This window comes from Perca fluviatilis, chromosome 3 (assembly GCF_010015445.1).
Source record: "Perca fluviatilis chromosome 3, GENO_Pfluv_1.0, whole genome shotgun sequence".
Lineage (NCBI taxonomy): Eukaryota > Metazoa > Chordata > Actinopteri > Perciformes > Percidae > Perca > Perca fluviatilis.
Genome location: NC_053114.1, coordinates 30912769 through 30938754, shown reverse-complemented (window position 1 = coordinate 30938754; position 25986 = coordinate 30912769). Strand labels below are relative to the sequence as shown.

The 25986-nt window shown below is 42.4% G+C and overlaps 1 protein-coding gene across 2 annotated transcripts in view; it reads left to right on the top strand.

The window, feature by feature from the left end:
- itsn2b (intersectin 2b) overlaps positions 1-25384 on the top strand; it is a 39224-nt gene extending 13840 nt beyond the window's left edge. For both annotated transcript variants that reach the window (XM_039794886.1, XM_039794887.1), the window contains exons 9-40: positions 632-695; positions 1869-2006; positions 2242-2330; positions 2973-3235; positions 3355-3504; positions 3679-3819; positions 3988-4075; positions 4637-4776; positions 6101-6258; positions 6852-7663; positions 7832-7953; positions 8128-8400; positions 9095-9288; positions 11584-11639; positions 13679-13845; positions 14051-14081; positions 14215-14336; positions 14843-14939; positions 15071-15265; positions 18812-18933; positions 19100-19206; positions 19378-19561; positions 20411-20509; positions 20646-20729; positions 20870-20953; positions 21123-21185; positions 22579-22728; positions 22828-22946; positions 23155-23237; positions 23324-23407; positions 23832-24005; positions 24213-25384. In XM_039794886.1, the coding sequence (XP_039650820.1) occupies positions 632-695; positions 1869-2006; positions 2242-2330; positions 2973-3235; positions 3355-3504; positions 3679-3819; positions 3988-4075; positions 4637-4776; positions 6101-6258; positions 6852-7663; positions 7832-7953; positions 8128-8400; positions 9095-9288; positions 11584-11639; positions 13679-13845; positions 14051-14081; positions 14215-14336; positions 14843-14939; positions 15071-15265; positions 18812-18933; positions 19100-19206; positions 19378-19561; positions 20411-20509; positions 20646-20729; positions 20870-20953; positions 21123-21185; positions 22579-22728; positions 22828-22946; positions 23155-23237; positions 23324-23407; positions 23832-24005; positions 24213-24361 (4802 nt within the window). In that variant the 3' untranslated portion in view covers positions 24362-25384. The remainder of the gene's footprint in view (positions 1-631; positions 696-1868; positions 2007-2241; positions 2331-2972; positions 3236-3354; positions 3505-3678; positions 3820-3987; positions 4076-4636; positions 4777-6100; positions 6259-6851; positions 7664-7831; positions 7954-8127; positions 8401-9094; positions 9289-11583; positions 11640-13678; positions 13846-14050; positions 14082-14214; positions 14337-14842; positions 14940-15070; positions 15266-18811; positions 18934-19099; positions 19207-19377; positions 19562-20410; positions 20510-20645; positions 20730-20869; positions 20954-21122; positions 21186-22578; positions 22729-22827; positions 22947-23154; positions 23238-23323; positions 23408-23831; positions 24006-24212) is intronic.
- Positions 25385-25986: the final 602 nt, after the last annotated feature.

The following is a 25986-nucleotide window of genomic DNA, read 5'->3' as shown; positions in this document are numbered from 1 at the left end:
CCTGTATTTCTCAGTATGGCTATGTTCAGAAGATTGTGTCATCTGGCGACTTTCAAGCGCAGAAACTAGAGCGAAGATGGACTCTTCTCTCTTCTGAAGAGTCCATGTTTTTTTTAATCCTCCGTGTCCTCCTTGGCTACTAGCTACTGCGTGGAGGACGGGTGGGGGCAGAACGCGATCACGGAAGGCTTGGATCATGTGGACACGCCGAGAGTTTTGTTGTCATGGCAGAAACTACGCACTCTAGCTTTAACCAGAAAGGTCCCATTGAGATACATCTCTTCTGCCAGGGAGTCAGGTCAAGATGGACAGAAAAAACAAAAGTTTCATACAGACAGGGACATATAAGATCACAAAAACATACCAAAACACAACAGACCCAAAACATACAGGAATCAGAGGCTTAAAGAATCACGACAAATACTGTAAACCAGCTGCGATTATGCACAGGGCCGCCCTCTTTGTTCACCTGCCGCATTTTAGTTTAATGAGTTAATGGGCACATACTGGACAGGTCCACACACACACACACACACACACACCACACACACACACACACACCCTGGACCTTTTTCTTTCTTCTGTACATGTGTACTATACAGGTGTTCTGACGTGTCACTCTTGCTGACAGGTCAGCAGGTGAGGGGTGCCATGGCGACCACGATGCTGACTCAGTCACAGCTAGCTTCCATCTGGTGAGAATAGTGTGTGTGTGTGTGTGTGTGTGTGTGTGTGTGTGTGTGTGTGTGTGTGTGTGTGTGTGTGTGTGTGTGTGTGTGTGTGTGTGTGTGTGTGTGTGTGTGTGTGTGTGTGTGTGTGTGTGTGTGTGTGTGTGTGTGTGGGTGTACATGTGGGTGTACATGTGGGTGTACATGTGGGTGTACATGTGGGTGTATATGTGTGTGGGTGTACATGTGTGTACGTGTGCATACGTGTCCTATGATTGTGTGACAGTGTTGTGTTTAAGAGCCAGAGTCAGGTTTGGCAGCCAGACATTAAAACAATTCATTCCACTATAGCTGGAATGACAATAGGCCATTGTTTGTTAAGGAAATATTTGTTTATAAGTCAATGCTGCTCTTAGTATTGATTACCAGAAAATTCAAGAAAAATGTATTGGTTATTGTAAACTTAGTTTAAACTAGAGATGGCCCGATATGATTTTTGATTCCAGATACCGATTCTGATACCTGAACTTGCGTATCGGCCGATACCGAGTACCGATCCGATACCAATGTGTCATATATTTTATTATGTTTTAACAGCTGTATACTACTATCCCTGTATGGATGTGATATGATTTCTATCTTTGTTGTCTGCAGTTTGGCAGTCAATTATAACTGAAAAAAGAACACAAATAAACTACTTTTTAACGATGATTTTCTTTAGGGTTTTATTACGTGGTATTGGATCGGTGCATAAACTGCAGTACTTCCAGATACCAGCGTTTTAGGCAGTTTCGGAGCCGATACTGATACTGGTATCGGACCATCTCTAGTTTAAACTGTAGATCGTTATACTGTTCCTCTGCTGTGTTTTTTGGTTTTAACTCCCAAAAATTAACATTTTCATTTTGCAAATTGTCCCTATAACGTGTGCCTCAATTTCTAGACTGGACATTTCAATGTAGATTAGAATCCATAAGTAGCTGAGAAGTTTAGTCTCTAACCTTAACTAGCAAGTTCAGTCTAAGATAAATGTAAAAAAACAGATCAACAGAAAGTTGTAATCATTTTGAAGAGCCTCTCTAACGGTGCCAAATATTTCCTAGTTGTCTTACCTTCCTATCCTTTATGTCATTGCACTGCATTGTCAGTATGAAATCATGTATAAACCTCGCTCGTCCATTTTGCAACTCTCTCTCACAGGACTTTAGCTGATGTGGATAAGGACGGCAAGCTAAAAGCTGAGGAGTTTATTCTGGCAATGCATCTCGTGGACATGGCAAAGATTGGCCAACATCTGCCGCTAACCCTGCCAACTGAACTGGTACCACCCTCACAAAGGTATGTACACACACACACACACACACACAGACACACACACACACACACACACACACACACCACACACACACACACACACACACATGGCGCAATTTAACAAAAACATTGCAAATACCCTGTTCAGAAGATATGTTTTCAAAATGTAAGTACATTACACATGTATTACATTAATTTGTTTATTTAATATTTTGATAATGTGTGTATTCCAACAAGTTATTTTAAATCTATGTTCCAGGAGTGCAGTGAACGGATCCAGCTCTTCTCTCTATGCAGCTCTGACTGATGACTTGGTCGTAGAACCTCCGCAGAAAGCCAAACCCAACAGTCAGTACGCCTAATACCAACGCTAAAGTGTAGCCTTGTTTAACTGCTGCATTATGTTCAGTCTTTTTCCAGAAACCAGGTAGGATCACTGAGTACAACTAATGGCTAAGGCTATCAAACCTTTTGTACAAATGCTAAGAAGTTGTTATTGAATGGCATATATTGTTGTGCATACAGAGTGGCCACTTGCAGCAGCCTAAACTGTAGCCAGTCAAAGACAGCCAAGTGACTCTAAGTGTAGGGCAGCAAACATTGGTGTTGGGTTTGTACACACTATCGTCTTACACTAAGTCACAAGTTGTACAGCTAGAATTAAAGGTTATAACAAGTGCTTTTAAGTATTAAGTTCACAGCTAAATGCTATTTTAAAATCTAAATGATTCTTTTTAAAACCTAAATCTCCAAAATATCAATTACAATCTCATAATCGTGTCCATGATCACTTTTCAGTGGCAGTATTACAGAAATTACAAATTAGTTTTAAATGTATACGCATGCCTGACAGTCAAAACGGAATGTTCATTATCCTGCTTTCCAAACGCATTTAGATATACATATTTAGATTTAGATTTGACTGCTTACTCCCCAATCATCAGAAAAAAGTACACCATCCTTCATCAAAACTTTTGTTTTTTTATTCAGTGTCGTTCGAGGATAAATTCAAAGCCAACTTGGAGCGAGGGAACGCAGAACTGGAGAAAAGACGACTGGCGATGCAGGAGATGGAGAGAAGGGAGAGGGAGCGGCACGAACAGAAGGAGAGAGAGGAGCGAGAGAAGAGAGAGAAGGAGGCTCGGGAGGCCGAGGAAAGGAGGAGGAAAGAGGAGGAGAGGAGACTGGAGCGACAGAGGGAGGTGGAGAGGCAGATTGAAGAAGAGCTACAGAGGGAGATAGAGAGAAAAGAGGTGAGGGACTGTAGATACTGTATTTACAATTATAAATTATGTATGAATGCTCCCTCCTTTATAGTCACAGCAGAGAGTCCTTTATTTACACGTCCGTGTCCTGTATGGGTTCATTCCAGGCTGCACAGCGGGAGCTCGAGCGTCAGAGGAAGGAGGAGTGGGAGAGGAGGCGGCGCGGAGAGCTCCAGATAAAGAAGGAGCATGAACAGGATGATATCATCAGATTAAAAGCTAAGAAAAGGAGTCTTGAGATGGAGCTGGAGGCTGTGGTGAGTGGTGGAGAGACACATTGGGTTTATACATTGGGTGCAACATATTCACGCATGTAGAGGTGCTGTAGTCATACAATGTTTGTCTCTGTTTGACCAGCTGTCTCTAATCCATCGTGAACACATTGAGGAGAGTTTGTAAAGGCTCTGTCTCTCTGTTTCTCACTACCTCAGGGTAACAAGCATCGTCAGATCTCAGACCGGCTGCGTGACTTTCAGAACAAGAAGAAGCTTCAGAAGACGGAGATGGATCTGACCAATCAAAGGAAAGAAGCACGCCAGCAGGACATTAACAACCTGCAGAAACAGCTCGAGGTGTGTGTGTGTGTGTCTGTGTGTCAGTTGTTCATGGTATTACTGGGTTATCTGTATTTTATTTGTCCAATTATTGTTTTCTTGAGAGAGAATGCATTAATGCTTTCCCAAATACGTTCCTCCAGTGACACATTTCTTGTTGCTTCTGATGCATTTCCTCTTGGTCAGGAGTTCCAGAGGAAGTTGTCCCAGCTGACTCCAGAGCAGAAGAGACTGACAGAGAAACTCAGAAACATGTCTGTGAATAACCTGCCTGGTTAGTATTGATGGAAGAAATGACCGAGCTCAGAAAACACACAAATTACAGCACTGATGGATGAATATTTGATAAAAGAACACAACACATTGATTGATTCATTGGGCAAATGTGTATGTATATATGTTATGTATATGTATATATATATATGTTGTATATATATATGTATGTATGTATATATATGTGTATATGTTATGTATATGTATATATATATATGTGTATATGTATATATATATATATGTTATATATATATATATATATATATATATGTATATATATGTATGTATATATATATATGTATATATATATATATATATAATATATATATATATATATATATATATATATATATATATATATATATATATAAAATAAAAGCCACTGCAAAACTAAAAATGCTAAAGTTAAAATCATAAAAATATTGTTACTAATATATGCAGAGTGTGAAAAACAAATATAGGATATGAATGAGAATGTAATTCTAGAGACCTACCTGCTTTTTTTTTTCTTTTTTCACTGGGAAGATTCTAGCTTGTTGAACTGTATTTCATGTGTTTGTAGTGTCGACCATGTCCACCCTGAAGATGAGTGTTGCAGAGAGAAAAGGCACATGTGTGAGGCTGCGAGAGCAGCTGGGATCTCTGGAGAAAGAGACCGCTGCCCATCTGTCTGAGATGGACCAGTACAACAAAGATATGCAGGTAAGAATTAAATAAATAGAATGTCTTAAATCATATGAAATCATATCTTCATCATATTCAAATTTCCAGCCAGTTTGGAGACTACACCTCTCTGCTGGTTTTTGCTGCCTTACACGTCCTTATTAGCAGGTGCTAATCCAACTATATTGCTAAATTAATGTCCCTTCTAGCAGTCAGACTTGTTATTTGATAAGTATCAATAACTACAAACAGGATTAATAACTTGATTCAAAGCATGTTGCAGGACATATAATGGTTTCTTAAATGGTTGGTGCTGGCAATACGAAGCTTTAGTACAGAGCTGATTGTTTTCCTTACAAACTAAACTCATTACATATTGTTATCTCGTTTGCTTAATTGTATGGCGTGTGTGTGTGTGTGTGTGTTTTAATGTCTTTTAAGTTCAAACATGTTTAAAATTTAACACATTTTTGGAGTGTGCAATTTTTAAGTTCCACAATAAGTACATACTTATTACTGCAGCTTGGCCCTTGATGCCTCTTTTCTCTCCTCCAGTCATTCCTTTCCATCATAACCTTCTTTCTTACCTTCTGATACTGATTTCATCCTCTTATCTGTAACTTTCTAACTCTGTAACTTGCTTCTGCATTTCTCTTCCCTTCCTTCTTCTCTTTCTTCTTTCCTTTTTGCCCATGCTGGATGCCTTTCCTCTATTCCTCTTTCTTCCCTTTCATCCCTTGTCCTCAACTTTACAGTATGTGGGTGATGAGGACTCTTTGCTTCAGGCTGCCTTCTGTCTGCTGGCCTGCCTACGTAACCTCTTCTACCTACTAAAGGTTTTCGCTTTAGGTCTCTTTGTTGTTCTCGTCTTCTTCTCTCTTTTCTTCTCTTTTCTATTGTTCATTGCTCTTCTCGTATTTCTCCATCCTTCTGGCATCTTGTTTCTGTGCTGTTTTAGCTCTTTTGACATATCTCTTTTTTTTCCTTTCTTCTCTCCATCTCTTACACCCTCATACAAATACTCAATGTTTAGGCACCTATGTGCATGATATGTGTGCATGCTGGGTGTGTTCAGTCCTTAGCCTGTTATGTCTATCAAGTCAGCTCATTCTTTAATTCAGTCACATATCTTTCACTCTGCTAGTAAAGGTGTGTATTTTGGGTAACACGTCTTAACGTTGATGTCGTAACACAAACCTCTCAAAACGGTGTCATAATTTATCGAATGACACTTAATGACAACAGTCATTCATAGAGACTCCTTTATGTTCGTGACAGGTGTCATGTCATGGCGATGACGGTGTCATGTCAGTCTTATGCACACCCCTTCAAATAAAGTGTTACCGTGTTTTGTCTGCCTCAGGAACTGAGAGAGAGCCAGAGAAAACAGCAGGCGGCACTTGAGAAACTACGGAGCATCAAAGAGGACAAACAGCGTGAGCTGAGTCGAAGGAGGGAGGAAGAAGAGGAGAGAAGGAGGAGGGAAGAGGAGAGGAAACAACAGGAGGTGGAAGCTCAGAGGTATTTGGCTTTCACACAGATTTATTTTTAAATTTCTTAATAATCCGACTTGTCCTGTTCAGTGTTTCCTTTAGGATTTATTTTTTTTAGCAGTGGGGGCAGGTCCGCATGCTACTACTTCAGCATGTAAATAATGCACCTACAACACAAACATGGGCGAGGGCGTTCAGCAATCGCTATCGAATCAACAGCCAAGTACAATTTAGCTCGCAGGTGAAGAATACAAACAACGAAAATCACCAGTTAACTTAATTTAAATTTGCAAGACCAGGTTTAAATGAACTGACAACATAAGTTATACGACTTACAGTTCTCAAGGACGTACACACACCATCTCAACTGGCTAGTTATCCTCGTGTGTCCGCGCTATTCTCCGACATGCACTCTAACAATGCAGCCCCGTGGGGGCCAGAAATGTTGCCGTGGGGGGCCGCCACGGTCAAATCAACATAGAGGAAACACTGATGTTGAAGGAAAAAATAGGATGTCTTGACCCACTCTAGAATGTGTATTCAAACAAAAAATTTTAAGAAACGTGGTTTTTCACCTTGATACACAACCTTTTTTAAATAATGTTTGCTACCCACTCCCAGGCGTATTAAGATGGAAAAAGATCGGCAGTGGCAGGAGAAGCTGAGGAAGGACGAAGAGGAGCGTCAGAGAAGGCTTCAGGAGGAGAAAGAGGCAAGACAGAGGGAGGAGGAGGAGAGAGAGAGGCAGGTTCTCATCCAGGCGGCCAAAGAGCAGGCCGAACAAGAGCTCAGAGCAAGGGAGGAGGCAGAGCGGAAGAGAAGAGAGGTGGAGGAGAGGAAGAAAAGAGAAGAGGAGGAGCGGCAGAAGCAAGCAGAGAGACGGAGGCAGGAGGAGGAGAGGAGAAAGCTGGAGGAGGAGAGGAGGCAGCTGGAAGAAGAGAGGAGGATACTGGAGGAAGAGCGGAAGAAAGAGGAGAAGAGATGGAAAGAAGAGGAGGAGCGACGCATGAGGGAGGAGGAGAGGAAGAGGTTAGAGGAGGAGCGGAGAGAGGAGGAGCGCAGAAGAGAGAAGGAGGAGGAGGAGAGGAGGCGACAGCGGGCGGCCGTGGCCGCCGTCCGAGATTCTGAGGAGAGGAGAAAGCGAGAAGAGGAGGAGAGGAGAAAGCGAGAAGAGGAGGAGGAGGAGAGGAGAAAGAGGGATGAAGACAGGGTGAAGCTTCAGCAGCACCAGCAGGACGAGGATAGGAGGAAGCGTGAGGATGAGAGAAAGAGGGCGGAAGAGATGAAGAAGAGAAAAGAGGAGGAAGAGGAGAGGAGGAAAGCTGAGGAGGTGAGAAAGAGGAAGGAAGAGGCACCTCGTCAGCGGCAGCGTCTGAGTACAGGAGGGAAGGTGGATGTTCAGGCTCTGCTGAGAGGACTGGAGGAGAGGAAGGGTAAGACACACACACACACACACACACACACACACACACACACACACACACACACCCCAAGATTATGTATTTTTATATACTTCTCTGTCATCTCTTCCTGTCTGCGGTGTGTATTAAAACCACTTCTGAAGCCCAGCTTACGTTATGATCCCTGATGTGCTGCTTTAGGTGGGCAACCCAGGGCCACTGAACACAGGAAGTCAGCGGCTCTCACATCCTTCAAAGCTCTCTACCCGTTCACTGCGCGAAACAATGAAGAGCTCAACATCAGTGCAGATGACATCATCGAGGTAAGATTGACGAAGATCATGTTTCATAAAGGCTTGACTTGCAACAGAAAAGATGGAACTTTTCTTCAGATTAGCAGACCACTCGTGTTCAAATGTCTTTCTTCTTCCTCTTCCTTTTTTTTTTTTTTTTTACTTTTGATCCTATTTGTCTTTCTAAAACTTTCCTTCTGTCAGGTTGATGAGACGACCGAGCGGGAGGAGGGTTGGTTGTACGGCAGCAGACAAGGGAAGATGGGCTGGTTCCCAGAGAGCTACGTCGAGAGAGTGACCCCATCAGACACCGCTAATAATACTGCTGCTGCTGCTGCTGCTGCTGCTGCTGTTCCTAAAGTGCCGCTTCAGTCACAGCTTTGCAATGCGCTTGAAGCTGTCAAGGCAGCAGGAACAAAGTCTGCCTTCACACCAACACACTCCCCAAACCCTGCGCCCTCTGAGACACAAGGACAGGTGAGAGGTACCATCAGGGCCCATTCAGAGCAAAATAAGCAATCCGGTGATTTGCCACAGGGTTGTGCGGCGGTGTGGGAGTGAGACTGAAAAGGCCTATTTATGTGATATCCTGTTTTGTTCTTTTAACCCCCCAATATAGCACAAGTAGACTTTATATTTCACAGTTACTGTTTTCCGTCAGATCGTTTATACATCTTAACGTTTCCGACCGCAGTTGAAGGCAGCTTCATTTCACGGAGAAAGAAAAGAGATGGCCAAGATAGATCGACTGTGCGTTGTTGTCAGCTGGGCAGTTCAGTGCTTGTGTTTCAAGTTTTAAAACTTTTTAAAACTTTCTTGTGGTAGTGATAGAGGCAGTGATGTTTCCTGTTTCCTTCACGGAACTCTTACCGCCTCAAAACCAACTCACAAATCTGATCGGCGGTTACATGATTTTTTTTTTTTTTTTGCGTGTCATCCCTGCTGCAAACCCTGCCGCAGCCTAAACGCACTGCCCCCATTTTAAAATGAATAGAAAGCCACACCATCTGACAGCCGACGGAGGCTGTGTGAATGCCCACTTATACAACAGGTCCTTTTACTGCTGTACCAGCTATTCCCCTTTGATTACCACAGGATGATTGTCGTCTAGACATTTAGAAATGCTCCAGTACTCACTGTGCCGTCTATCTCTCGGTTCCTCTGCCTGCAGGTGGTGGGTAACCTCTTGGCCCAGGCCCTGTGTTCATGGACAGCAAAGACCGAAAACCATCTGAACTTCAATAAAGACGATGTCATTCAGGTGTTGGAGCAGCAGGAGAACTGGTGGTTGGGAGAGCTGAACAGTGAACGGGGCTGGTTTCCCAAAACATATGTGACACTGCTGGGAGAAGAAGAGAGTTCAGAGTGAGTCTTCATTCACACATTTGCTCCCCGATAATTCAACTAGTTGGAGGACAGTGGTTTTGTTTCTTTGGAAAAAAATATCAACATTTTAAGATTGTCTTGTAGCATTTTCTGAAGACCTAAATGTCAAAGTCAAACAAGCCATGAAGGCAAATTATTAGTTTCAGCTGGCAAACCAACGGTACACTACAGTATTTTACTTCCATTAATTCCCCAGCTATACCAAACCTCAGTTTGCATGTGTTTTAGTGCGTGAGGTGAAAGAGACAGGTGTATGCTGGTGTTGTAAAGACAACTGGACGTTAGTTATTGTAGTTTGGCCTGCTAATTTGGAACAGAATATGCATACAAAATGGCATTCCTTCTGGGAGTCAAAAGTCAAGTCAAATCTGAACGCACATGATGCAGATATTTTTAGATTTCCACCGATATCATTATCTCAGATATCCATCACAAATTACTTCCATAATTTTGCTTAGAAATCCATAGGGAAAAAAGTTCCTTTATAACTCCAGAACTTGGTTGAGAATCATCACGTTTTTAAGTTTTCTTCAGTATCAAAGTAATCCAGTCACAGTTCTCTGCACATCCATGGGTACATTACAAACAGGAACCGCTAACAGCTAAAATACTTTTAATGGTGCCAATTTTACAAAATGTATACAAATATAGGCTAAAATCACAGTGCTCAAGTTGTAGCCCATAGCTAACTCTGTCATATTTCATTTGTAAACATCCAAGGTTTAAGGTTAAGTTAAGGTCATTGTACAGCACAGACTTGTACAACGAAATGTAGTTATTGTCCCTTCATGCTACTTAAAGGAACACGCCGACTTATTGGGAATTTAGCTTATTCACCGTAACCCCCAGAGTTAGACAAGTCCATACATACCCTTCTCATCTCAGTAAGTGCTGTAAGGCTGGCTGACGGCCCCAGCGGCAGCAGCCCATCACAGAAAATGCAGGTGAATGGTTCCAGTAATCCTACTGCTCCGAATTGTGACAAAAGTGACAAAATAACACCAACATGTTCCTATTTACATGTTGTGATTTGTAGAGTCACAGCGTGTACAAAAAACAACATAACATGAGGCATAGCCATCTTCTAACCGTAAACAAACCGGGAACTATATTCTCAGGCGGAAGAATATAGTACTTGGGCGGAATGATTTGCTTTGCAGCAAGCCTGTCTGAGAATATAGTTCCCAGTTTGTTTACGGTTAGAAGACGGCTCGTCTCGTTACGCTTGTTTTTGTACGCTGTGACGCTAGACACAAATCACAACATGTAAACAGGAACATGTTGGTGTTATTTGTCACTTTTATCACTGGTGGAGCAGTAGGATTACTGGAACCATTCACCTGCATTTCTGTGATGGGCTGCTGCCGCTGGGGCCGTCAGACAGCGTTACAGCACGCACGGCGATGAGAAGGATATGTATGGACTTGTCTAACTCTTGGGGTTACGATGAATAAGCTAAATTCCCAATAAGTCGGCGTGTTCCTTTTAAGAAAAACAAAAACATGCACATAAACACAGTAGCCTGAAGGACATACCTGTCCACTTTCCATACCAACATATTTTGTTGCCATATCTACGGGTAAATCAGTGAAAACATGCATCACTCACATTATAATGTCTACGTGTCAGTAAGGGAGTCTGAAGGTGTGGTAACTACTCCAGTAAATCATGTATTTCCAGTAGAAATGACTTTTTCCCTCCTTTTGTGATGAGGAATCCGCTGTGTTAAGAGAGTCTCACACACACTTAAAAATCACACAGCAGCATACATTTACACATACACAGTATGGTTCCAGCTGGCAGGTTGCCAGACCGTGTGGTCAAGAGGAAGCGGAGTCTGAAAGTAAGGCTCCTGATATACCAGTCAATCCAGTCACATTCTCCTCTGATTATGAGGTTTGGCTAATAAACAAAAGAATGAGATTGCAGGTTGAGGAGCCCAGAGTAGAACCCATGCTCCTTTGTATTGAAAGGAGCCGGTTAAAGTGTGTCGGGCCTTTGAGAAGTATGACTCCTGGTATTCCAGGTATTCATAGACCCCAGGGCAGACCTAGACCATGCAGCAGGAATTGATACCCCCATCTGGCTTAAGAATGCCTTGCATCCACCAGGAGGAGCTGGAGGACGTGGCTGGGGGGGTGGGGTCGGGTGGGGGGGGGGATGTTTTGGTACTTCTGTGATCCAGATAAGCGTTGGAGGATGGTTGGATGATGGATGAATAGATGGGTAGAATGCATGAATAGGTATGGTAATGTAGTCCTTCTGTGTTAACAGCATGAAGAGCTCCCTTGCTGATGCTTCGGAGTCTAGCGACAGCCTGCAGCTTGAAGGTACAGTAACATATCTGTCTAATTTGGTCATCATATACAGTGCCTTGCGAAAGTATTCGGCCCCCTTGAACTTTTCGACCTTTTGCTACATTTCAGGCCTCAAACATAAAGATATATAACTGTAATTTTTTGTGAAGAATCAACAACAAGTGGGACACAATCATGAAGTGGAACGAAATTTATTGGATATTTCAAACCTTTTAAACAAATAAAAAACTGAAATATTGGGCGTGCAAAATTATTCAGCCCCCTTAAGTTAATACTTTGTAGCGCCACCTTTTGCTGCGATTACAGCTGTAAGTTGCGGCAGGGTTATGTCTCTATCAGTTTTGCACATCGAGAGACTGACATTTTTGCCCATTCCTCCTTGCAAAACAGCTCGAGCTCAGTGAGGTTGGATGGAGAGCGTTTGTGAACAGCAGTTTTCAGTTCTTTCCACAGATTCTCGATTGGATTCAGGTCTGGACTTTGACTTGGCCATTCTAACACCTGGATATGTTTATTTGTGAACCATTCCATTGTAGATTTTGCTTTATGTTTTGGATCATTGTCTTGTTGGAAGACAAATCTCCGTCCCAGTCTCAGGTCTTTTGCAGACTCCATCAGGTTTTCTTCCAGAATGGTCCTGTATTTGGCTCCATCCATCTTCCCATCAATTTTAACCATCTTCCCTGTCCCTGCTGAAGAAAAGCAGGCCCAAACCATGATGCTGCCACCACCATGTTTGACAGTGGGGATGGTGTGTTCAGGGTGATGAGCTGTGTTGCTTTTCGCCAAACAATAACGTTTTGCATTGTTGCCAAAAAGTTCGATTTTGGTTTCATCTGACCACAGCACCTTCTTCCACATGTTTGGTGTGTCTCCCAGGTGGCTTTTGGCAAACTTTAAACAACACTTTTTATGGATATCTTTAAGAAATGGCTTTCTTCTTGCCACTCTTCCATAAAGGCCAGATTTGTGCAGTATACGACTGATTGTTGTCCTATGGACAGAGTCTCCCACCCTCAGCTGTAGATCTCTGCAGTTCATCCAGAGTGATCATGGGCCTCTTGACTGCATCTCTGATCAGTCTTCTCATTGTATGAGCTGAAAGTTTAGAGGGACGGCCGGGTCTTCGTAGATTTGTAGTGGTCTGATACTCCTTCCATTTCAATATTATCGCTTGCCCAGTGCTCCTTGGGATGTTTAAAGCTTGGGAAATCTTTTTGTATCCAAATCCGGCTTTAAACTTCTCCACAACAGTATCTCGGACCAGCCTGGTGTGTTCCTTGTTCTTCATGATGCTCTCTGCGCTTTACACGGACCTCTGAGACTATCACAGAGCAGGTGCATTTATACGGAGACTTGATTACACACAGCTGGATTCTATTTATCATCATTAGTCATTTAGGTCAACATTGGATCATTCAGAGATCCTCACTGAACTTCTGGAGAGAGTTTGCTGCACTGAAAGTAAAGGGGCTGAATAATTTTGCAGCCCACTTTTTCAGTTTTTTATTTGTTAAAAAAGTTTGAAATAGCCAATGAATTTCGTTCCACTTCATAATTGGGACCCACTTGTTGTTGATTCTTCACAAAAAATTACAGTTTTATATCTTTATGTTTGAGGCCTGAAATGTGGCAAAAGGTCGAAACGTTCAAGGGGGCCGAATACTTTCGCAAGGCACTGTATTACACACACCATACATTAATGTGTTGCTGTTTGTCTGGCCCGTATTTTAACATTTTATGTTGGATTTCAGGTGGTTTATTGTATGATGTTATATTATCTGAATTCTATGTTGTGTCTCAAGTTTACAACGAACTCTGCATTTCCTTCAAAATCTAGAAAAACGAGATTTCTTAAAATGGCAGATCCAGCCTACCTAAATGGCTGTTTCAGCAATGAATGTATATAACAATATTATCTTGGATAATGTGAGGGAAATCATGTTGTCTTGTTGGAGTTCAGCGTGACTGAGCAGCAGGTCTTGTATAAGCTGGAGCCTTTGATTTGCTGTTCATTTATGTTCATATATATATATTTTTTTCCTTTCCAGAATACACAGCGTTGTACACCTATGAGTCTCCGGAGCATGGTGATCTGACGTTTGGAGAGGGAGATGTGATCTTGGTGAGCAAGAAAGAGGGAGAGTGGTGGCACGGCTCTATAGGCGACCGCACAGGCGTCTTCCCCAGCAACTACGTCAAACCTAAAGAGACCGATGTAAGAACACTCAACACGTGCCGATATACAGGGGAAAAAAATCTGTATCCAGTCCATTACTGTATAACGCTGCTTTGATATTTGTGGTGGTGTTGGATTGCATTATATTGCAAGGCATTCCTGTTATTTTCTTGACTCCCCATATATTTTTGTGTTGTGTTTCTAAAGGTTTGTAATGGTGATATAATTGTTTTGTTTTTTTCAGACATTAAGTGTATCCGCAAAGAAGAAGCCAGGTGAGCTCATAGTCTTGTCTTTTTTTTTTTTTTTTTTTTTTTTTTTTTCTAATCTCTCGGTCTCTGAATCACATAAGAACACAATACCTGGTTTTGCATTTTGCAAAGTTGCATTTGTGTGTTGTGTGCACAGTGATCGCCCAGGTGATTAGGGCCCAACCCTCTACCCGCCCTGAACAGCTGAATCTGGAAAATGGCCAGCTCATCCTCATCATCAGCCAGAACGCCTCTGGCTGGTGGCTCGGAGAACTGCAGGTCAGTTATCAACTGCTGTTCTCAGCGATTTTCTGTGGGTGCTTAATACTGTACAGCAGATAACCACAGAGGGTCTCAGCCGTTCTCGACATTGTACACTAACCAACCTTTTTGACTTGTAGTCCACTAAAACAAAGCAATGTCCACTTGCCGCCCCTTACCTTTTGAATATCGGTTGTGACCAGTTCAACCAAATACATTTTTTGTTTTTTTATTTGAATGAGTTTTGGTGGCCTGAGGTCAAAGCAATTCACAGGGGGGTGAATGATTAGAGGCAAGAATGAGGAATTCTGTGTTGAAATGTTTTTTTCTGCTTTTCTGTTCTTTTTATCATGTTGCAACCTGTCAGATTTACTTCATGAGCCCTGACCCCCAAGTTGGAAAGCATTGCACCTGAGGTTTTTGGTGGAGAACTCCATGTTCAAGGATTTAGAGATAATTGTTGGCCAGTAGTCCTGCTGATTAAAACCGTATTCTCCATGTTGGTTTGTGTTGTCTGACTCTAGGCCCGTGGTAAAAAGCGTCAGAAGGGCTGGTTTCCTGCCTCTCATGTCAAAGTATTGGGATCCAACAGCGGCAAGTCCACACCAGCACCCCAACCAGGTAACACACACACACACACACACACACACACACACACACACACACACACACACACACACACACACACACACACACACACACACACACACACACAAAGAAAGGTATGGTAAACTCTTGTTCTTCTCTCACAGTCTGTCAGGTGATAGCCATATACGACTACACAGCCGCCAACGGCGACGAGATGAGCTTCTCCAAAGGGCAGCTGATCAACGTTTTTGACAAAAACGACCCTGATTGGTGGAAAGGAGAGATTAATGGGGTCACTGGTCTGTTCCCCACCAATTACGTTAAGATGACCACGGCGGATTGTGACCCCAGCCAGCAGTGTAAGTACATTCCTTAAACATGACTATACATAGAACATGTGCATGTTTAAAACACAGAGATGCTCTTCTTCCACGTTGCCACTCTGACTGACTTTTTTTTTATCTGTGCAACACCCATCTACCATGACTGATAGTTCTTCGTCCACCAATCTCTTTATCTGTAGATCCTTTCTTCTTACTGACTATTTCACATTTTCCCCTGTTTTTCCCACTTCCTCTCTCCCTACCCAATCTGTGTTTCTCCTCCCTCCCTCTTTCCATTCCTCGGCTTCTGTCTCTTTCTCCTTCTAGGGCGTTAGAAAGTCCTCTTCCTCCTCCACCTCCTCTTCCTTCTTCCTACAGAGAGACCCATTATTACACACTGCTCTGAAGGGCCAGAGTGTCTGGACTCCCTATCTACTAACGTCTCCCACTGAGCGTGCGTGCGTGCGTGCGTGCATGCATGCGTGTGGGGTGTTGTACAATTTAGTGTGTGTGTGTGTGTGTGTGCGCGTGTGCGTGCGGGGTGTTGTACAATTTTGTGTGTGTGTGTGTGTGTGTGTGTGTGTGTGTGTGTGTGTGTGTGTGTGTGTGTGTGTGTGTGTGTGTGAGTGTGTGTGTCAATGAAAACAAGTCATGTGTTGCCAGTGGATGAATCAGTATCTGAAACAACTTTCTAATGACTCAGTGCTGATTGTGTGAATTGTTAAAGCCTCTGTGCCTTCTGTGATTTCCTCTTTCCTTGTTTTGATTGTGAACTCATGATGCTTAAATGCATCTGAAGCAGAGGAATAGTGGGTCTCTCTGTGGCTTGTCCCTCTTCTTTCCTTTTGTTTCTCTTCACAAGACACGTATTTTCCCCCTTTTATTCATGCTGCATCCCCCTCTTTTTCCCTTCACCTCTTGTTTTTTCCCTTTTTTCACGCTTAGTTTTTCCTGTCTTACTCTCCAATTTTGAGAGTTTAGCTCACACAGAGCCCACTATTTGTCTCTGTCTTTCCTCTGAGATGTGTCTATATTCAGACATGATGTGCAAGTTTTACTCTGACTTTCTAATCCTTGGTCTTTATGCTAACTATAAATGGCATACTATATAATAGACAGAATAATGGAAGGTCCAAATTCCAGCCCAGCACTCCTGCACTTGTCTTAAAAAAGCTTTAAACAAGGCATGAAGTGGACATTTGACTTTATAAATTTATCAGAGAAATATGTTTAGGAAGGTGTACGTATTTTAGTATGCTAAATATAAAACTTGTAGTCGATCTCTACTAAAAACATGTTTGGAGATGTAGCATTACATTTTGCTTTCAACTATAACCATTTTGCAGTGGGCTTTTTATTTTCTGCCTTTGAAAACCTTCTGTTTAACTTAATTTTGACAGAATATGGTACAAGCAGAAGCGTACAGTTTGTCCTTTACATTTAAAAGCCATAACTGAGTCAGATGTTATCACTAACAGAAGGAACTAAAGTAGTTTGAAGTTAGATGAAGCGACTCTTCACCATATGGCGAACTGTTACAAAACCATTGACAGACATACACTTTGCCTCCAGAGGTGAGAGAGCACAAACTGCTGCTGCACCTTATATTAACTGAATGCTGTTCTGCTGCTGCTCTAAATGTTTCTGTCTGTGCATAAACTAAATGCATGTCTGCTCATACTGTTCACCACAGTGAAAATAACATAGTAGGGGTGTCACAATTTCGATTTTAAATCAAAAATCTATCGAACTTAGCTTTCGCTTTTGACCATCTAAATCAAAAGCAGGATTGGTGATTTCCACAGTATTTTTTTTTTTTTTTCCCCCGCCCCCCCCGCCCCCCCCCGGAAAAAAAAAGTTGGGAAAAAAATTTTTAAAAAAAGGAACCACTCACAGATGCAGAAACAACAGAACTGGGAAATTCTCCCGCTTCCCTGAAGTCACCGTTGTGGCAACATTTTGCATTCACCATGAGTGAGTTATGTAAACAAACAACGTAGGTAAAGCATGTGGGCTCTGACCGGGACTCCATGGTGCATTTATGTGCACCTCGGTAAACTAATTGTGCATTCAATTGCACCCTTCTAAACTCTGAGGAACTCAAACTGTTGTTGCAAAGTAAGTACCCTTCTGCCATCTAGTGGCTCTTATTGTGGCATTGCCATCCCTGTTGAAAATAAATCTAAATCGAATCGTGGATTTGGAGAATCGTGAGACCCCTATAACATAGTTGTCAGGATTGTGGATACTTTTCCTTCAGGTCAGAAAGTCTATGCAAGCTTCTCCTAACGGTGACTCCTGTTCCAAGTCTGATAAATAGGAGCTGTTAGCAAAACTGATAACCTATACAGAACATTTGTGGCACAAGATGGTGTAACTATTTTTGAAGACTTGTTGAATATATTCTGATTCTGAAATAAAACCTACAAAAATAAAGTTTAGTTTGATATGACTAGTGACTAGAAGTGTTTTATTATTGTTAAATTAAATATTAGTCTTCACCTCTACAGGTGTGTGTGTGTGTGTGTGTGTGTGTGTGTGTGTGTGTGTGTGTGTGTGTGTGTGTGTGTGTGTGTGTGTGTGTGTGTGTGTGTGTGTGTGTGTGTGTGTGTGTGTGTGTGTGTGTGTGTGTGTGTGTGTGTGTGTGTGTGTGTGTGTGTGTGTGTGTGTGTGTGCACTGTTTATATTATCAACACAATACACATGATTAAGATGGGCAGATGTACAGTGTTGAACAACGGTTTTTGCAGCTCAATGCAGAGTCAAACAACCATGTGTCTTCCTTTTTGTGGTGGTAACTGTGGTAATATTAGGTATCTGATCTGGACATTATCTAAGAACTTTTCCCCAATTGGCAGATGTCAGTGAAAAGTAGAAAACGACTTCAGCTTTTTCCACTCTAAACATGCGTCACATGGTGAGAAAGAAAAAAACAAGAATTCCTCTTCCTGTTTTGGTACAAACAGATTTGGTCGAGGAGAAGTTTTAGTCTGATATCAGCAACAAGAAGATAACGGCACAGAGCGAGGAAGAGACAGGAGAGACGGAGTACAATCAGACAAATGCAACAGAAGACGGGCAACTAACTAATACTAATACTTTAAGAGACAGAATCCTAGCAATGACTTTACAGAACAGCTTTAACTTTCTAAACCTTTGGGATGAGACAGATGATGAGGGAGAGGAAAGAGATGTGTCAGTGAGGGAGCAACAGTCAGCTAGTATGGGACCCTTACAATGGGCTAATGGACCCTTTGTATCAGGTAAGTGTGTGTGGGTGGGTGTTGTGGTGTGTGTGGGTGGACTATAGTATTTCCTGTTTCCCTTTCCATCCCTCTTCTTCCCCTTTGTCATCTCCATCCTCCTCTCTAAAAAAACTTCAATATTGTGCGCATAGACTTGAGAAAGTGCAGTAGAAAGAGTCAAAAGCAGCATTGTGGTTTTTTTATTAATTTTTTTTATGCCCAAACATCCAGCAGGAGGCAGCGAATGCAGTGCCAAAGTGTTGTGGTTTAAAGTGGTTTGATTATTTCTTTTGTCCAAAAACAAATCAACCAGTTGTGTATTCCTCCTCTCTTGCAGGGTGTGCAGACCTGAATAGCCTGGACTCAATGAGCTCCCAGGAAAAGAAGAGACAGGGTTACATCCATGAGCTGATCCAGACTGAGGAGAGATACGTGGAAGACTTGCAGATAGTGCTGGAGGTAATGGACAGATGTCCTGCTTAATAACTCATGTATAAACAGAGAGTTCAGCTACATACACAGTAAATCCATCCAGTGTTCAATGAGAATGTGTGTCTGTCATTCTATTTCTGTCTAACATGTCTAACATCTTCTCTCCTGTCTTTGTGTGTGTGTCTCTGTGTAGGTTTTCCATAAACCTATGTTGGAATCGGGCCGGCTGAATGATGCAGAGATGGTCATGATATTCGTCAACTGGAAGGAACTGCTGGCCTGCAACACTAAACTTCTCAAGTAAATATCACCTGGACAGAGTGTATGACATCTACAGTACATAGAAGGGACAATCAGTCTAATGGAGTGATCAAATGTTATACAACTGCAGCTATTTTAGCGTTGTCTATGTGGATTCTGTCTGGACAAAAATGCCGAGCTGCTTATGGTTACACATGTGCTACTGTGCAGGGCACTACGTGTGCGTAAGAAGACGGGTGGGGAGAACATGCCGGTGCCGATGATTGGGGATATACTGGCCGCGGAGCTGTCCCACATGCAGCCCTACATCCGCTTCTGTTCCTGCCAGATCAACGGAGCAACACTGCTCCAGACGCGCATCGACAACGAGCCAAACTTTAAGGACTTCCTCAAGGTAGGAGGAAGGGGACAGTGAGGGAGCAGGAACATGCAAATGTTCTGCAAATTAAGACGTGTGTTTTGAATGTACAATCTCTAAATTGAATAGTTAAAGGTCCCATGACATGGTGCTCTTTGGATGCTTGTATGTAGACCTTAGTGCTCCCCTAATACTGTATCTGAGGTCTCTTTCCCGAAATTCAGCCTTGGTGCAGAATTACAGCCACTAGACCCAGTCCCACAATGAGCTTTCCTTAGGATGGGCCATTTCTGTGTCTGTAGCTATTGAGGAAGAGAGGGGGGGGGGGGGCAAGATGGAGGGTGGGGGTGTGGCCTTGACCAACTGCCACTTTGCTCGTTTGAAAGCCATGATGTCTCTCTCTCATGGGTGGGCCAATGAGAGAGAGAGAGAAAGGGGAGGTAACCTTGCTCCTTATGACCTCATAAGGAGAAGATTCCAGATCGGCCCATCTGAGCTTTCATTTTCTCAAAGGCAGAGCAGGATACCCAGGGCTTGGTTTACACCTATCGCCATTTCTAGCCACTGGGGGACCATAGGCAGGCTGGGGGAACGCATATTAATGTTAAAAAAACCTCATGAAGTGAAATTTTCATGCCATGGGACCTTTAATCATGTGTATTGTGAGGGAGGAGTGAGCAAAGAAAGGAAATAGTGTGGGTCACAAACAGAGTGACAGAAGACTAGTGGACGGACAGGTAGAGGTGGAGATAGAAAGGGGAGTGTTCAAATTGACCTTGCATCATTATCCTGTAGTATTTTGGATACTCTGCAGTCCCATCCACGGAGGGAGAAACTAAAATCTGAATGTGTTTATTAACATTAACGTCTGTTATTTCCCATTAGAAAATTGCCACAGACTACAGGTGCAAAGGCATGCCTCTGTCCAGCTTCCTGCTGAAACCCATGCAGAGGATCACACGCTACCCGCTGCACATCAAAAACGTAGGCCATCATGTTCATGAGCGTGTTTGTGTTTGAACTCCTCATTAATTAGGTGGGTCAAATGCCTTTTCGTCTTTTAATATGTCTGTGTAATTAACTTGTCTGGGTGTGTGTGTGTGTGTGTGTGTGTGTTTAGATCCTGGAGAGCACCACGGAGGGCCATGCTGACCGAGGCCCTCTGAAAGAGGCTCTGGAAAGGGCGGAGGAGCTCTGTCAACAGGTTCATTTCTTCATCGATTCTCTCATTTATGACACCACTCGTTAACTCTAATTACATTTCTTTGTTTATTTTCCTTTTACTGCATTCTGTGTGGAAAATATATGAATGCTGTTTCTGTTGTGAATCATTGTGTTAATCAGGTAAACGAGGGCGTGAGAGAAAAGGAGAACTCTGACAGACTGGAATGGATTCAGAACCACGTTCAGTGTGATGGCGCTGCAGAGGTATTAAGCTTACTGACTCGCAATTAAGTGTGAATCAAGTTCATTATCAGTAAAACAAAGAATTTGTATTAGCTCGATTACCTTTTTATAAGTTGGTTTCGAAAGAGAAATTTCCATAATACCTAATTCTAATGTGAGAGATCCTTCTAAAGTTATTCCCTTTCAATAGAACCTGGTCTTCAACTCTCTTACCAACTGTTTGGGCCCAAGGAAACTGCTCCACAGTGGCAAGGTGAGTACAACTGTGACGTTTCTGAAACTGTGCTAACCAGAGTCAATGAACCTCTCTGGTGGGGCTTCATACTTTAGAGAAATTTACATTATCCATTTCACCGAATGAATATTTTAAATGTTAAAGAGACCCGACAGACTGGGGATGAAATGTGAAACATTGCTGGGTCAGACCTCGGGGTGTCGTGGTCAGTGTTGCCACAGTTACTTTGAAAAAGTAACTTAGTTACTTTACAGATTACTTGATTATAAAAGTAATTAAGTTACTTTACAGATTACTTGATTTTAAAAGTAACGAAGTTAGATTACAAGTTACTTTATTAGTTACATTCAGCAACTGCCGACAACACCCCCACAGCCTCAACATAAACATGACAACTGGTTTACTGTGAGGCAGCTCGGCATTGCAAGTAGTAGGGATCTGGTTTATTATGGCACAAAAGACAGCGAGTTAACGGTGTTTAAGGGCAGCATTTCCGCTACAACATAGGCCTACTGCCTGACCAACTTCTTCAACCCTCCCCCCACTTACTGGTTTTGCACCGATGTCCAGCTTTTGTTGTTTGGGTGGTGGGGGACCTCCTGCTCTCTGCTTCGCACCACCTGCTGGGACTTGCTCTGTAAGTTTGACTGCAGTGCTGCGACTCCAAATGTTTCTTCAAATTTGACGTAGTGTTTTCATAGCTAGATAGCACTTTGTCGCCACCAGCACAGAGTCTTTAGCTGACACAAACTCAATATAGTGACTGTATTTCCAGCTAGAAAGCGCGCATCTTTCTCCTCCCTCCATTGTTGTTTACGTTTGTGTCGCTGCGTGGTACACGTGAACTGTCCACATGCTGAAAACGTGACTTGTCGCATACGTGACTTCACTCCCCAAGACGCAAGAAGAAAGCAAAAATATATATTTTTACTAAGGAAAATGACAAAAATAGTAACGCACAGTGACTTGGATAAAGTAACTTTAATCTGATTACTGGTTTGGAAATAGTAACGCATTAGATTACTCGTTACTGAAAAAAGTGGTCGGATTAGAGTAACGCGTTACGTGGCATCACTGGTCGTGGTCACACGTGGACAAACCTCAGAGTAAAACTTCCACAGTGGAGATTAGTGAGCTGGTTCGTCTGAGCAGAAACTCAACAGAAGGATCTCAGGCAGTGATGACACAGCACCATGAATAATATTGTTATATAAATACACACTCTGTACTTTTCGTCTTTAATACGTCTGTGTAATTAACTTGTCTGTGTGTGTTTACCACCATCACTGAGCACTTTGTAAATACTGTTTAATTATTGTTGTGGTGATTTATAAATAATAATATGTATGTGTGTATATCTATCTATCTATCTATCTATCTATCTATCTATCTATCACTTGTTTCTTTTCAGATGAACAAGGTAAAGAGCAACAAGGAACTCTGGGCCTTCCTCTTTAGTGACTTTCTGCTTTTGACTCATGCGACTAAACAGTTCAGCTCGTCTGGGCCTGATAAACTGTTCAGCAACAGGAACAATGTACAGCTCAAGATGTACAAGCCGGTGAGAGACACACACGCACTCAGTTGTAAGTTTTGATGTCCTCTTTTGTGGCTGCATGACACTTGTGTTTGACCGTGTATAATCTTTTATTTCCTGTAGCCTGTGCTGCTCAATGAAGTTCTGGTAAAGCTGCCAGATCCATCGAGCGACGAGCCCATCTTCCACATCTCACACATCGATAGAGTCTACATCCTCAGGACCGACAACATTAATGAACGGTAGCTACAGACACACAGAGACACACAGACAGACGTGGTGTGTTTTTTGGTGGCTTATTGTGTGTGTGTGTGTGTGTGTGTGTGTGTGTGTGTGTGTGTGTGTGTGTGTGTGTGTGTGTGTGTGTGTGTGTGTGTGTGTGTGTGTGTGTGTGTGTGTGTGTGTGTGTGTGTGTGTGTGTGTTGTGTGTGGGTGTGTTTCTGTTTTCAGGACGGCCTGGGTTCAGAAGATTAAGGCTGCATCTGAAGAATTTATTGAGACAGAAAAGAAAAAAAGGGAAAAGGCCTATCAAGGTTTGTATCTCCAATCAAACAGTCATACTGTACAGCAACCAATTTGATGAGCTCTGATTAATGTGTGTGTGTGTACACGTGTGTAGCACGATCTGTGAAGACTAGTGGAATCGGCAGACTTCTTGTCACCATCTTGGAGGCCACTGAACTCAAGCCTGGCAAACCCAATGGTGAGCATGGATACACTCATGATACGGGGCAGCCATTACAGTTCAGTGGATTAAGAAACACACCATAAACTTAAAATGTTGTGGTAGAATCCACATTTGAATCCATGCTGCATGCACTGCTGCATAGATACCTAATGAAGCTAAGATAAAGCCACATTTAATTATGGTGCTCTGTCATCCCTTTTTTCATCAGTTCGAGGCCCTTTTTGTGAGCTTTCTTCTTTTTTTCTTTCCTTTTTTTCTTGACTCCTCTTCCCCTTACTCCTCTTTTCTGTTGCTCTTCTATTGTCTTCTGCCCCCCCTCCCCTTTCCATTTTCCTTATCTCTTCCTGGCTCTCTTCTCCTTCCCTCTACCTGCTCTTATACCCTATTCCCTTCCCCCTCACCTGTCCCTCTTCTTACCTGTCTTCATGTCTTCGTCCAGGTAAAAGTAACCCTTACTGTGAAGTGACCATGGGAGCTCAGATATTCACGTCCAGAACGCTCAACGACACCCTCAACCCCAAGTGGAACTTCAACTGTCAGTTCCACATTAAAGACCTTTACCAGGACGTCCTCTGCATCACCATCTTTGAAAGAGACCAGTTTTCACCTGACGGTAAGTCCCCTGCTAGTTTCTTCCTGTCTTCTTCTTCTTCTTCTTCTTCTTCTTCTTCTTCTTCTTCTTCTTCTTCTTCTTCTTCTTCTTCTTCTTCTTCTTCTTCTTCTTCTTCTCTGCCCTCACTCCTCCGTTTACTCCCACTGATTACTCTGTAAAGGTGCAAAATGAAATGAGAATTGTCTTCTATTTCTTCTCTTATGTCAGACTTTCTGGGTCGGACAGAGGTTCCCGTGGCGACCATAAAGAAAGAGTTTGAAAACAAGGGACCAGTAACACGTCGTCTTCTGCTGCACGAGGTTCCTACTGGGGAAGTGTGGGTCCGCCTCGACCTGCAGCTCTTTGGCAACAAATAGACACAGTAGGATGAACTGAAATAATAATGGAGTCTTCTACCGAGACATCTAAATAAGGATCTGTTCCTCCTGCAGAGTAACAATAAGCAAATAAAGCATTAAGAAAGGCTGCTTTTTGTCACCTAAACAACCCACTTGCCTAATATGGATACCGATATCAAACAACACACCCCTGAACTGAACACCCATCACGCCCTAATCTTTTAATATTAACCAGTACTAATAATACCTGATGTCCTCTGAATCCTCAAGGGGATTAGGGTCTGAGTGACATCATCTGACACCACCAATAAGAGTCAGATCTCCCCTTTTTTCTGGTTCATGAACCCCGATAGAAAGGGTAGCACGACAGCTGCAGCTGTTTGCATCTGCACGATATCTACCGTACTAAAGGTAAAAGCAACAACTGCTGCCTGGCTTCTTAAACAGTGGAGACCAAGTGTGTCATGAAGCTGAATCTGTAATAATGTATAGCCTTCACAGGGAGGTAGAACTGGACAAAGACGGCTTAGTAACAAATAATCCTAATATTAAGAAATCAATGAAAACCATAAATATAATGGATCTGCTCTGTATCTCAACAGTTGGATTTTAAATGTTCAGTGATTGAGACACACTGCCAAGTCTGGTGTTTTCTCTTAACTTACAAGATATGTATATGTCTGTATATGTATATATGTATTTCTGGATGAGGTTGTGACTGATGGCTTTCAAGAGACTCTGCTTTATGGCTGTCTTATGCTTTATGGCTGTCTGATCTGTAACATCTTGTCACAGTGACATTAAGCGCATCATAAACTGGACGGCAGATCACGGACTCTGTTTGACAACACAGACGAGACGTTTTTGTCAGTAGCTCTGGTCTGAAGTCAGTTCACTACTGTTAGATAGCTGATCTCAGGATATGTTTTTTTCTGGGTTTAATCTGTGTCACTGTTCTAATGTGGAGGATTTTGAGGATGTCAATATTTTGAGGCAACACAGATTGGCAGTTGGTCAGCAATAATAAACAGTATTTACTCACTTGTATTTTTGTTCTTTACATTTTCACCCTGCCAGACAGATTTCTATTCTCCAGTCCCCACCTCACTGTTAGCAATATTGTCCATCTCTGTTGCCTCAAAAAGTTTCCTTTTTATAAATATCTGACCCATGAAAACTGTACAAGGACGTAGTGTGTAAAAGGTTTTTTTTTTTATTTATGTTGTCCGTTGACTCTTGTGTCTCGTTTTTACTCTTTTGTCCTCTTGCATTCAGTTTCTTTTCTAACTGAGCGCCTGCTGTTGTATTTATTTCTTAATTTATGCGTGTGTGACTATCCAAAGGCTTGGAGCGGCTGTGCTTGCTGTGTCATCTTGGATAATCAGTTGGTATCCACTGGGTTTGTTTTGTGTGACGTCTGTGTTCATCAGACACAATACTGTTTTGACAATAGGCAATATAACATCTTAGATGATTCTCTGCGATTGAGTTTTACTGTAAGTAGACTAGGCCACTAGTCGTTTTGTTTTGTACTACTTTCGTATTCTATTAATTTGTCTTATTCAATCCACAAAACTCTATTTTTAAGTCCTGTTTTAACTTTGATGATTCTTTGAATTTGTGGAAAATGTGCGAATAGACTG